This window comes from Heteronotia binoei, chromosome 8 (genome assembly GCF_032191835.1).
Source record: "Heteronotia binoei isolate CCM8104 ecotype False Entrance Well chromosome 8, APGP_CSIRO_Hbin_v1, whole genome shotgun sequence".
NCBI lineage: Eukaryota > Metazoa > Chordata > Lepidosauria > Squamata > Gekkonidae > Heteronotia > Heteronotia binoei.
This window is the reverse complement of record NC_083230.1, coordinates 9895052-9909250: the sequence shown is the minus strand read 5'-3', so window position 1 is coordinate 9909250 and position 14199 is coordinate 9895052. Positions and strand designations below refer to the sequence as shown.

The 14199-nt window shown below is 43.8% G+C and overlaps 1 protein-coding gene and 1 non-coding gene across 2 annotated transcripts in view; both read right to left on the bottom strand.

Moving 5' to 3' along the window:
• SLC2A13 (solute carrier family 2 member 13) overlaps window positions 1-14199 on the bottom strand; it is a 172515-nt gene that overhangs the window by 137965 nt on the left and 20351 nt on the right. The window contains exon 2 of the mRNA XM_060244743.1: window positions 7308-7467. Coding sequence (XP_060100726.1) covers window positions 7308-7467 — 160 coding nt within the window. The remainder of the gene's footprint in view (window positions 1-7307; window positions 7468-14199) is intronic.
• Window positions 1476-1546, bottom strand: TRNAL-GAG (transfer RNA leucine (anticodon GAG)). The gene has a single exon. It is a non-coding gene; the product is annotated as a tRNA-Leu (tRNA).

Genomic DNA, 14199 nt, shown 5'->3' with positions numbered 1-14199 from the left:
TCATTTAATTGTATTTGTCTGAAATTTTGAACTGATTGTTAGCCGCCCTGAGTCCGCTTGTGGAGAGAGCGGGGTATAAATTAAAGGTAATAATAATAGCAACAACAACAACAATAATAGATCTAACCAGGTGCCATCTTTTCCCCAGGAAGACCTGTAGCATGGTCCTCAAGCTTTTAGCCCTGTCTAGAAATAAAAAGGCTTCTGCTCTAACAGAGTCCAGGAAGCTCCAATAAACTGGACCTGCAGGGAAGGCTCCAAACAAGATTTCTCCAAATTGATAACCAAACCCAAATGGGGACAAGTGTTTAAATTGCTGAACCGATGAATTGTTTAAATGTTTAATTAATGATTCATTGAACTGAACTGTTCTATTGTAATATAATCCTTTTATTGTTTGTGAGCTGCCCTGAGCCTGCTTCGGCTCAGGAGGGCGGGATATAAATCAAATCAAACCAAATCAAATCTGGTGACAAAAAAGGAACTGAAGGAAGGAGGTACCTGCTACCAGAGCATGTGATGGATTGGGAAGGAAAGCCCACATGTCAGCTCCAGAAACGGTGAGACACGCCCCCCCCTTCACCTGAAAAAGAAATGTTCTGCAGCTGGCCTGCGCAGGTGCAGTCCCAATGTGAAGCTGCACTAAAGATGGAAGATGAACAACTGGTTCAGTGGGAAAAATAATTTATTGAACTTAACAACCCCTATGTATTTCATCTATCGTTTGTCTGGCAACACAATGCCTCCAACAAAACACAGGCAAAACACACAGGTATTATTTAAATTAGATAAATTATTTTTTTCCCACTTGTATCAATTGTTCTTTTCATTTGCCTTATTGGTGCAGCCCTCTTTTTAGCATACCTAACCGCACGAAGTCCTCTTGGGTCGTATCAAAAGTCCACCTTGCAGAATCCTGCTTCCTACAGAAGTCAATCAAATGGCTCCAAGGAAGATCACAAACAGGTTATTTAGCAATAGCCCACTGTTGCCACCTAGCAACTGGGAAGAATACTGTCTCTGAACACAGAGGTTGCCTTTAGCCATGACAGCGAATAACACGATAGATGTATCGTGTGTACTGTAGGGATTTGTCTGATCCTCCTGTAAGTTCATTTCAAGTAGTGCCTATCAATGCATCTTGTAGTGACAAATTCTATAAATTAATTATGAATCCTATGAAGAAGTACTTTTGTTTGTATTTCTCTGTCAGCCATTCCAAGCAATCTTGAAGAGATTTTTAAAACGTTTACTGAAAGTAATAGCTTCAATATTCTACTCTTCAAACACCCACTTATTTAAGTGACTGCTTGATTGCATAAAATTAGCCCAAATTGACCATTGAACATATGAAGCTGCCTTATACTGAATCTGACCCTTGGTCCATCAAAGTCAGTATTGTCTTCTCAGACTGGCAGCGGCTCTCCAGGGTCTCAAGCTGAGGTTTTTCACACCTATTTGCCTGGACCCTTTTTTGGAGATGCCAGGGATTGAACCTGGGACCTTCTGCTTCTCAAGCAGATGCTCTACCACTGAGCCACTGTCCCTCCCTAAAGTCAGTATTGTCTTCTCAGACTGGCAGTGGCTCTCCAGGGTCTCAAGCTGAGGTTTTTCACACCTAATTGCCTGGACCCTTTTTTGGAGATGCCAGGGATTGAACATAGGACCTTCTGCTTCCCAAGCAGATGCTCTACCACTGAGCCAACGTCCCTCCCCAATGGTATCAACTATCATACCATAGTTGAAAACTTGCTCCTCCACACTTGCAAAACGCACTCATCAGCATGCAGGAGTGGACATGAACAACTATGTGTGTTTGGTTTTCACTTGTGGTTTTCTAGATGTGCCTGGGCTTTGGATCAGAAGAAAGACAAAGGGCACCCCTGCTGCTGCTATTGAGGGCAGTAGAAACACAGCAATGGGGAAAAGATTAGATAGGGAAAGAGGAGGGGTCAGTGAAGTCTGTCACTAGGGTTTTTTTTGTAGCAGGAACTCCTTTGCATATTACGCCATACAACCCTGATGTAGCCAATCCCCCAAGAGCTTCCAGGGCTCTTATTACGGGGCATACTGTAAGCTCTTGGAAGACTGGCTACATCAGGGAGGTGTGGCCTAATATGCAAAGGAGTTCCTGCTACAAAAAAATAGTCATGTCTGTCACTGGTTCTAATCCCTCTCTCAACCGGCAAGACAATCCCTGGCATCTCCAGTATAAAGGACCAGTCAATAGGTGATGTGAAAGACCTCAACCTGAGACACTGGAGAGCCACTGCCAGTCTGAGTAGACAATACCGATGAACCAATAAGACAACTTTGAGTCTGTTCCTATGTGACTATAACATCCACGTGAACATTCCATTAAGTTTGGGATGCTGTAGCTGTACCTTGGGTAACTCCATGATAAGACAACTTCCATTCAGGATTTAATTCTAGATGGAACTAATCTGTCTTGAGTCAAGTTTTGGAGAGAGGCAGGCTAAAAACATTCTTAATAACTAATTAATAGATAAATCTGGAATGCACTCCTCCAGATTGGAGGAAACTGATGAGAGGGGTAAATGGCTCTCAGTTGTGCACACTAGATTCTTCAGTACTGATTCAGTCCATTGTCAAAGATTAAGGAAGGGGACTAGCATCATCGACTAGGCTGCCATCACAACTCCAGGAGATTTGGCAGTAAGAATTCTAATTTTAGTATACAAGTGCCAAAACAGACAGAGATGCTGCTTGAACATTGCCAACACTGTTGTCCAGCAGTCTCCTGCTGAGAGCTAGCTGTGGTGTAGTGGACTCTAATCTGGAGAACTGGGTTTGATTCCTTACTCTTCCTCCACATGCAGGCAAAGTGGATGACCTTGGGTCCGTCACAGTTCTCTCAGAGCTCTTCAGCCTCACCTACCTCATAGGGTGTCTACTGTGGGGAGAGGAAGGGAAGGTGATAGCAAGCCACTCCAAGACTCCTTCGGGTAATGAACTCTTCTTTTCCCCCCTCCTACTGCATGAGACGGCTTCATCTACATGCAGGCAAAATCACTCACATCCATTACAACATGGACCGTATTATTTCCACAGGTCAATGTCAGAATGAAATCAAAGTAGAGTCAAGTTGCAATAGCTTACAAGAGCTTTCCAACAAGGGGTCCCCCAACACAGTGCTGCTGATACAATTCCTGATGCATTTTTTGAAAGTGGGTGGGGCCAGAGAGGGCTTTTGCCCAACAAGGCTTCTGACTGGTCACTAGAGATCTGACTGACTGTGCAGATTTTTCTAAAATACTGCTTTGGCAAACACTGCCACCACACTTAAAGACCTTAACTGCATAACTGAAGGCAAACTTTGGTTATGCAAGAAAATATTTTAAAATATGATGTTCATTTTAAAAAGCATCTGGTTAAACAGGGCTTCTGCCTGAAATGTTGAATGGCTGCGCCTATTATCCTGTGTCAAATGCCAATGTGTAAAGACTCAGAGGTTGGAAACCCCTGTTGTAACACATGAAACTGCCTTACACCGTGTCAGAACACTGTCAATGAAGTATTATTTACTCAGACTGAAGTTGACGCCTCAGGATATCAAATAAACTTCTTCCACGTTACCTCACACTGAATTCTGTTCACCGAAAATACTGAGGATGCAATCTGGGGCCTTCAGCACCTAAAGCAAATGCTCTACCACTAAGCCACAGCCCCTCCCAATAAAAATTTCATTCCATAGTCTTTTTGATCCAGCTCCAGTTTTGAGGGACCAAGAATGTAGACAGCCACAGAGCCATCTATTACCTCTATGCTCTACCCCTGCCCATATGACTTATAACAATATCTAGCTAAAGGGGATTTCCCAGCTGATATAAATACTTACTTAAAAAGAGGGAGGCCTTCAGTGCCTTTCCTTCTAAAGAAGCATTCCTAAACCTAATGGCTTAAACAATCATCAGCCTGTGTGGTAATCATCCACTTCTTGGAACAGGTGCTCAAGAGAACTGTTAGCTACACAAATACAAGGTTCTCTTAGATGAAAGTCATTCTCTATGACAGTTATTGCCTGGGTTACAATGACCAATGCTCATCAGGAGACAGAAAAGCTAAGTTGATGTCACTGGACCTCCCAGCACGTTGCAGTACCATCAACCATGATATCCTTCCAAGCCAAGTGATTCAGCTGGATATCTGTGTACCATGCACCAATGATTCAAATGTGGTCTGATAAATTCCAGACAGCTGCTTAATCATGTGACTCTTTTATTCATTCATTCAATCAATCAATCAATCAATTTCTAACCCTCCCTCCTCCCCAGTGGGCTCAGAGTACGTAACAACAAGTAGCATAAAACAAAGACATTACAAGCCATTTAGCAATGGAAAATTAAAATATCAATTAAGATATCAGTTAAAATTATCAAGGTGGTGACACGAACTATTATCCCACATGAAACTCCACGGATGAAAAAGGCAGATCAGAAGAAATAATGTCTGCATAATATTAATAGTCCTGAGGGCAGAGAGTGGGGCTGTTTTGATCAGGGACATGAGAGAGTATGGTGTCCACCACCTCAACCAAAAGCCTGGCAGAAAATCTTCATTTTACAGGCCCTGAAGAACTGCATCAAGCTTCTCAGGTCCCTGATCTCCAGTGGGAGCTTGTTCCACCAGGTAGGGGCCAGGACAGAAAATGCCCTGACCCTGGTTGAGGCTAAGCGAACTTCTTTGGGGTGAGGGATAACCAGTAGATGTTGATCAGTAAAGTACAAGGCTCTCCAGCGGGTATATGGGGAGAGCCAGTCTCTTAGATATGCTAGTCCCAGGCCACTCAGGGTTTTAAAGGTCAATACAAATAATCTGAACTGCATCTGGTATTCAATTGATAGCCAATGCAGCTGGAGGAGCACAAGCAGCATGCATGCCCACATAGGTACTGCAGTTAGCAGGCAGGCCGCCACATTCTGCACCAGCTGGAGTTTCTGGGTCAGTCAGAGGTAATCCCACGTAGAGTGAATTACAGAAATCTAGTCTGGGAGTGGCCACTGCACAGGTCACTGTGGCAAGATCCTGAGCAGAAAGGTAAAAGGGACTAATTACCTGACTTGCCATAGATGGTAGATGGTAAAAGGCAGATCTGGCCACTGTGATCACCTGGGCCTCCATAGAAAGCAAGGCGTCTAGGATCACCCCAAGGCTTCTAACCCTTGGGATCGGGACGAAAGATGCTTCCCCAAAGGATTGGAAGCTTAATTCCCAAACTAATTCTGCCCGAGGCAGACACAAGACCTCTGCCTTCGCTGGATTACGTTTCAGCCAACACCTTTGCAGCCATAGCCTCCAAAGCCTGGCACAGGTTTTCTTATGCTGTAGGGCCCAGGCCCTGAATTCAGCAGGAGCTCACAAAAGCACAGCTCCTGAACCTTTTCTGATGGCCTCCCTTCCTTCTCCCCGTCTACCTACCTTGTCCATTGAATAGTAGGTGTAGCTGCATAACAATCCCTGGATGAGCTCCACCACCTATTTTTCTACAAAACGACCCTTCGTGGGGTCCTATCTTGAATGCTACATTGTTTAATATCTACCTGAAACTACAGGAAAAGATAAGAGTCCTTAAATGAAATATTCTAAGAATGCTCAATGCTATTCCTTTTCAGCTGAGTCAGATGTGACAATGGAAGTTCTGGAAAAACTGTGTAGAAGCAGTAATGATCTGGCTGAAGTCAAATAAACTGAAGCTCAACAGACAAGAAAGAGGTGCTTTTTGTTAACAATATGGCCAAAGAACTCTGAAGTCAGACCATTCGGCGGAGGCGAGTTCTAACCTTGAGGGTGCTATTAAATCTGTACTTACAGATAAGACAGCTAGGTCTGTTCTGTGGCATTTAGTTATTTTGTTCATTTACAGCTACTGAACCAGCTGCAGAATTTTTCAATAGCTGAGACCTGCTCAGAGTTCTCTGTGCTCTAATGACCTCCACTATTACATTCTCCTGGAACTGCACCCTTAAACACTGACTGAAAATTTCTATTAGTGTAAACCTTAGCAACGAGATCACTAGCGGGGAGGGGGGGGGGAAGCCACTCACATGAAGCAAGAGACAATTTAAGTAATTTTGTGGTATACCGGCCAAAGAATCTATAGGGAACACTTTCTACACAGGTTGCCTGGAAAGAGGGGAAAAGCACATGCAACCTGAATAACTGGGGGAATGCAGAAAATAAACCTTATAGCTTGAAGTGACATGCAAAATAAGCAGGAGGAAGACATACCAGAAATTGCTAAGCCCTACTTAAGCTCTATTCATGTATCCATGGGCAAGAGGCAGCTGACCTCCATTAGGGATCCTTTTGAAAATGGGCATTTCAGCTCATTCAAGCTCATAGCAGCCAAAAGTGGAGAAGGCTCAGACAGAAGCTATCATGTAATTACCTGACAGAACCCCTGTAACACTACAAGAGCAACAGTGGACATCTGCTTCTCCTCCTACTCCTAAGAAACCAAAATGACCCAGTTGCCACTGAAGTGAATGGTTGGGCTGCTCAGAATCTGTCAGCAGGCACAATATGAACACGGATGAGGTAACATAAAACACTGTATGTATTTTAGCTGATTATTTGTTCCTGGAATGTTGTGATATTGTATTTAACGAGCCGGTTTTTATTTCATGAAACTTAGCAGTTATTGTTGTGTCTTCATCCAGCTAGGATCCACAAAGAATATTATGAACACCTGAATCTAAATATGGTCTTTTACTTACATGAGGGAGAGGATTTCCAGTTTCCCCTTTCCACTGCAGCCCCCACATGAAACATCCCACGCACTTCTTAATGGTCCTCATAACTCTAAAGAGCAAATTTTCAAGGGCACTTTTTTGAGGTTGGGGGTGAGAAATAAAGCAGGGGAAAGAAAGCAGGGAATCCACATCACTTCACATTCAAGCCAGTGTCCCAGATAAAGGTCCCCCCCATTTGTTCTGCTTATTAATATATTTTAAACAGATATGCCCAAAACATGGAGTAACTATTCAGACAGACTGAACTTCCAGAATCGCAAAAGGAGGAAAGATTCTGTCACATTTTTGAAACAACTTATTTATAAAATATTTTAGAGGGAATTTTCATGGATTGGCTATTTTATAAATATATTTGAGTGGGATTTTTGCTATACCCTTGGAATCGTTCTTCCTTGTTGCAGCTGTTCAAAAGGGGAAGCGAAATCGTCACAGTTCAACTCTGCAAAAGAAACTGCCGCTAAGAAAACTATTACACAATTTGTTATGGCAACTCCATTTGCAGCTTTAAATGTTAAAAAAAGAAATCACACCAACCTCCATCCATTTTTGGGAAGGTAACTGAAGGCTCCATCTATTACACTTGCAAAAAACTGGCCACCTGTGATGAAGAGTGTATTTATAGTAACTAATCTGCCTCTCAGATGGGGTGGGGCAACTTCAGCAATGTATACTGGAACTGTCATAGAAGCAATACCTGCAAGGGAGAAATTAAATCCATAATCAATTCAACAGGACTTTAAGCATGCACGCAGAGCACGTCCTTAATATCATCACAGTTATCTAACTACCATGACACTTGCCCAAAAAGAAGGAAAAGTTGTATTCATATCGAAGTGCTGGCTGGTAATATTTTAAGCAAACATCCAAAATAGATAGATGATTATTAAAGCAGAAAATAAACTGTAAAAGCAGCTGGAACATAAAGAAGGTCTAATATGTAATCACATATTACTAGTTGTCTTGTATCTGACAAGAGGCGGTAGAGCAGAAACGCTTTAAATTAAATAAAATTATATAGCTTATATATCCAGGCTACATTAAATAATGAACCTAAGAAATTCTGGGCTTGGATCTCTGAGTCGTAAGCATGCCTGTAACAGTCTGATTTCACCTAGCAACTGGTATGACTATTTCTCACAGGTTTTTAAGGAGACCAGACTCAGCCCTTTAGAGAATTTCGAAGTTAATTTGGCTCATTGTCCACAGTGGCCACTGGTCCAGATGGAGTTATTAAACATATTAAACCAAGAAAGGCCCCGGGTCCAGATGTTATTCCTCCTGAGCTTATTAAGGCATTCCCTGAGTGGTTGGGCCCCCTTTCTGGCTACTGGAGCGACTGCCTCCTGGCATCCAGAGCAGCTGCCTCCCGGTGCCTGGGTCACCTGCCAACTTCGGGGGGCCCAGCCGCACTCCTGCGGCTGCCTCCCGGTGCCCAGGTCGCTTCCTGCCTTCAGAGGGCCCAGCCTTACTCCTGCAGCTGCCTCCCAGTGCCCGGGTCACCTGCTGACTTTGGGGGCCCAAGCCAGCTCACATGGCAGCTTCCTGGGCTGCACAACAGTATGTGGTGGTGAGTAAGACAGTTCTTTCTTTTTCTTTCTTTTTTCCCTTTCTTTTCCCCTTCTTTCAAATTTCTTTTCCCCCTCATTCCATTTCTTTTCCTCTTTGTTCCATTTTTTACCTCCCCTGTTCTATTTCTCTTCCTCCTCATTCTTTCCCCCCTTCCTTCTATTTCTTACTTTCAATTTCTTCCCCCTCCTGGTTCCATTTCTCCCCTTCCTCATTCTCTCTCCCCGCCCCCATTTATTTCCATTTCTTACAGTCTCCAGAAATAAAGGCAGAAGAGGATTTGCTTTAAAATAAAAAAAACATCCTGAAAATTCAGGGACCTAGAAAATCCCTGGGGGAATGGAAGTGCTCCCCTGCTTTGTAGTCATAGCCTTACTTCCCCTCCCCCCAGCCCCCGCCCACCCCATTGCTGGCTGTTTCAAAGCAGGAGTGGACTTGGAACTACGGAGATCCATTCCCCTGGAAGAAATGGCAGCTCCAAAGGGTGGATTGTATGGCAGGATATCCCTGCTGATAGTCTGTTCTCTTCAGGTCCACCCCCAGATTTCCAGGAATTTCTCAATCTTGAGCTGGCAACTCTGCCCTGAAGCAATCCAAACTGGGTGACACTTGCAAGGCAGCACCTTATACTGGAAGCTATTTTTTAAAAAATTCAAAGGGTAGCCAGGTAATTCCTCTCATGGATTACTGCCTTGATGTGGTGAGAGGGCTTGCACACTTCAGTGAGGCTGTGGGCTATGCCAGGCAGGGCCACCCAAGATGGGCAGGCCACAGCTGAAAACCCAGACAAAATACGATCCACTGGAGAAAGAAAAGGCAAACCACTCCAGTATCCTTGCCAAGAAAACCCATGAACAGTAACAAAAGGCTAAAAGATATGGCGCTGGAAGATGAGCCCCTCAGGTCAGACGGTGCCCAATACGCTACTGGGGAAGAGCAGAGGGCAAGTCCAAGTAACCACAGAAAGAGTGAAGCGGCTGGACCAAAGCCGAAAGGACACTCAGCTGTGGATGTGTCTGATAGTGAAAGGAAAATCTGATGCCGCAAAGAACAATTCTGCATTTGGACCTCTGCTCCATATTTTTATCCAATCCCCTCTTAAAACTGGCTATGCTTGTAGCCGCCGCCACCTCCTGTGGCAGTGAATTCCACATGTTAATCACCCTTTGGGTGAAGAAGTACTTCCTTTAATCCATTTTAACATGACTGCTCAGCAATTTCATTGAATGCCCATGAGTTCTTGTATTGTGAGAAAGGGAGAAAAGGACTTCTTTCTCTTTCTCCATCCCATGCATAATCTTGTAAACCTCTATCATGTCACCCCGCAGTCGATGTTTCTCCAAGCTAAAGAGCCCCAAGCGTTTCAACCTTTCTTCATAGGGAAAGTGTTCCAAACCTTTAATCATTCTAATTGCCCTTTTCTGAATTTTTTCCAATGCTATAATATCCTTTTTGAGGTGCGGTGACCAGAATTGTACACAGTATTCCAAATGAGACCGCACCATCGATTTATACAGGGGCATTATGATACTGGCTGCTTTGTTTTGAGTTCCCTTCCTAACAATTCCCAGCATGGCGTTGGCCTTTTTTATTGCAATCGCACACTGTCTTGACATTTTCAGTGAGTTATCTACCATGACCCCAAGATCTCTCTCTTGGTCAGTCTCACTTAACCACTACACCAAACTGCCATCTCGTCTCATCGATGCCTAGAACCCACTGTATTATAGACCTGCTTGACGTGTAGCACCTGATACAATCTGGGAGTGTCTCAGCATTGACATAGATGACACCAGGTTCAGGGCCTGTATGGAAGTGGCTGTATCAGCATGGAAATTGAAGTCCCTGAGAACCAAAAGCCTCAGGAACTCCAAGACTGTCTGCTGGTGCACTAGGCAGCTGGTATATCAGTCAGACAGCCAAACTCTCCGAGGCTTCCCACACCGGGCCCAGGCAATCAACACCAGAGATCTTTGGTGTGGGGAGTGCTCCAAAAGAAAAGGACTCACGGACGAGTATCAACACCACCCCCCATTTGTCCTGGACTGATGAAGGTCCAAGAAACTGGGAAAAGTTCTTTTAAGGCGACTGTATCGCCCTCATTCTCCATGATGCACACCAGGTCCACTTGCTGCTCAACAAAGTAACTTTGCATAAGAACATAAGAGAAGCCATGTTGGATCAGGCCAATGGCCCATCCAGTCCAACACTCTGTATCACACAGCGGCCAAAAATTTATTCACTGTGGCAGTGAATTCCACATGTTAATCACCCTTTGGGTGAAGAAGTACCTCCTTTTATCCGTTCTAACCTGACTGCTCAGCAATTTCATTGAATGCCCACGAGTTCTTGCATTGTGAGAAGGGGAGAAAAGTACTTCTTTCTCTACTTTCTACTTTCTCCATCCCATGCATAATCGTGTAAACCTCTATCATGTCACCCCGCAGTCGATGTTTCTCCAAGCTATAGAGCCCCAAGCGTTTTAACCTTTCTTCATAGGGAAAGTGTTCCAACCCTTTAATCATTCTAGTTGCCCTTTTCTGCACTTTTTCCAATGCTATAATATCCTTTTTGAGGTGCGGTGACCAGAATTGCATCACTATGATTTTATTATTGATGGACCTGGCATTACACAACACAGTGTCAGAGAAGGGTATGCTTTTTGTACCTCTCCACCAATATGCCTTGGAATGAGAGAAAGATTGGAAGGAGACTGAACATATCCATATCTCCATCTCCCTTGTTTGTAATAACTTCTCTCACTGCCATACCTTCCTCTGCCCCCAATTACTGGGATCTCGGACCCAATGTTAGTATTGAAATGTTGGTACTGAATGCCCATATCACAGTCCCTCCCCTCACTCATATATCACCAAGTAACAATAATAAATTGATAACAATTTGACCTGCCAGGCGACTACCAACAATTAACTTCCTAATAATAAAACTCTCCTTCCTGCCCAAACCTTCCATCTTTCTTCCCTCCCCCAATACCACTAAGTAAGAAAGAAAACCAACCTGCTACTAACTTACTAACTAGGAACACATTTATGGATGGGAGTAACCCTTCACAACTCACCTAACCAGATCTAACTAACCTAAGCATTAAAACAACGGGCAAGAACACTATAGGAGCACAGATGTTTAACAACTCAGTGAAACAAAAATCAGTAGCTCCAAGAATCCGCCTCCATAGAGATGATCTTTGGTGGCAGAACCAGCAGTCACCAGCAGAGGGCTGCAATGGTATGTGGTTCCTAAACTACAAGCAGCCCCGTGGCGCAGAGTGGTAAAGCTGCAGTTCTGCGGTCTGAACTCTCTGCTCACGACCTGAGTTCAATTCCGGTGGAAGCTGGATTCAGGTAGCCAGCTCAAGGTTGACTCAGCCTTCCATCCTTCAGAGGTCGGTAAAATGAGTACCCAGCTTGTTGGGGGGAAAGTGTAGATGACTGGAGAAGGCAATGGCAAACCACCTCGTAAAAAGTCTGCCATGAAAGCATCATGATGCAATGTCACCCCAGAGTCGCAAATGACTGGTGCTTGCACAGGGGACCTTTCCTTTCCCTAAACTATAGCTCCACAATCGTCCACAAGCAGCCTGTCTTAAAGGGAAACCCTCAAGGAGGGCTGAAGTCTCTAGTCCAGTTCCACATACGTTCCTCCTCTGAACTCTTTCACAGGGCCACATAAGTTGTTGCTTCAGAGCCCAACGCTGCTCAAGTCACTTGAGGCTGAAGTCCAGACCGGGACATGCTGTCGTTCAGGCAAGCCTCTGGCGTCTGGGGACCATCCAGGACTACCCAAAGACTGCCCAAAGCCATCCGGATCTGGGGCCTGCCCAAGATTCGCTCCTGGCCCACAGGCCCATCCAAAGTTGTCTGCCAGTAGCTCCAGCCGAGGGTCTGCAGCTGTGCAATCATCACAGGAAAAGCTGCAGCAGGGTCAATGTTCATGGCAGTCGAAAGATTCAGAGGACTCTGCAAGTGGGCTTTCCTTCCTTTCCTTCTGCACTTTGTCAGTTCCTGGCCTGTCCAAGCTCAACTGAAGTCACCTACCAGTAGCCCCAAGTGAGGTTCTGGCATCAGCACCTTTGCAGCTATCACAAGAAATGCTGTGGTGGCAGGGCCGGGTTTCAAAACACTCAATGGTTTCAGTAGATGGAATTGCCTTCCTTTCTTTCTGCGCATCTGCTGGAGCCACAGCAAATTTACTGAGCTCACAAGTGCCTGCAAGATTTAAAACTGAAAGTAGGATTACCCATGATCTAAAGTTACCAGTTTGGTGTAGGGGTTAAGTGTGCGGACTCTCATCTGGGAGAACCGGATTTGATTCCCCACTCCCCCACTTGCAGCTGCTGGAATGGCCTTGAGTCAGCCATAGCTCTGGCAGAGATTGTCCTTGAAAGGGCAGCTGTTGTGAGAGCCCTCTCCAGCCCCACCCACCTCACAGGGTGTCTGTTGTGGGGGGGGGGGGAAGGTAAAGGAAATTGTGAGCCGCTCTGAGACTCATGAGTGGAGGGCGGGATATAAATCCACTATCTTCATCTACCTCACAGGGTGTCTATTGTGGGGGAGGAAGGGAAAGGAGATTGTGAGCCGCTCTGAGACTCTTTGGAGTGGAGGGCGGGATATAAATCCAATATCTTCTTCTACCTCACAGGGTGTCTATTGTGGGGGAGGAAGGGAAAGGAGATTGTGAGCCGCTCTGAGACTCTTTGGAGTGGAGGGCGGGATATAAATCCAATATCTTCTTCTTCTTCTTCTTCTACTTAAACAGGACCTCTGAGAGAAATGTTATGAGATGGTGCAAAGAAAAAATAATAATTCAGGGCCCCTTTCCTGCTCTGTTAGATATCTTCTTTTTAAAATCCACAGTGGTTTTAAGCATAAGTTAAAAATGGTTTTTAAAAGGCTTTGTATTTACTTAAAATGAGCTTGCCTTGCCTTTTTTGTGAAAAATTTCTAATGACAGCATCAAAATGAACTGTTTTGGCAATACCTGATTCAATAGTCAGCCTGGCCAAACCCACAATATGTTCTTGAGGCACTGTAGACCTTAAAAATTCTTAATCAGAACTTTGGTGATCATTATATGAATGGATAAATACAAGCGACTGAACCCAAAACAGTTTCCATAAGTTTATGTGCTCACCCTCAGAGCAAATACGTTTTAAACTGTAAAGATACATAATTACAAGGTAATATAAAGTTTAAAACAATCGATAACAGGCTTATAGAAATGTTATAATGGAACGAAATGGAAATAATAGAATTTAAGAGAAATATGTTTTAGTGTAACTATGTAAAACTTTGAATATATATGTTTTTCCCTTTACCTTCCCTTCCTTCTTTTTGCCTTTTACTGACCAAAACCAATAAATATTATTAAAACAAAAAATTCTTAATCAGCTTGAGTTTGCTAAATGATCTCTCTACAGAAGCCACTATTGCAGGAATTTTTGAAAGAATTCATCAGCTGACACAAATATTTGAAAACAGGTCACCAAGTCTGTATTCTGTGGATGTGTTCAACAAATCCAATGGTTTTAACTGTGCATTTCCAGATTTAACTTCGGCACTGAAGTTAATTTCTGCATTTACTACAAAAAAAAATCCTCATTAAGGTCAGCAGGATATTGTTTTGATAGAAGAATAAATCTTTTCCTTTCAAATCACTTTCAAACATGGTGAGCTATTTCCACAAATTGAACTTTTCAGTCAACTACTTCACAACACTGAATCTGATGGTTTAATCTTGCTATGTCACTGTCTACCAAAGCATAAAACACAGGTTTTCTGAAGTAGGCTTCTTCCGGTGAATCATCTGTGTCATTCATTTCCAGAAAGTTAGCATCAGGTCT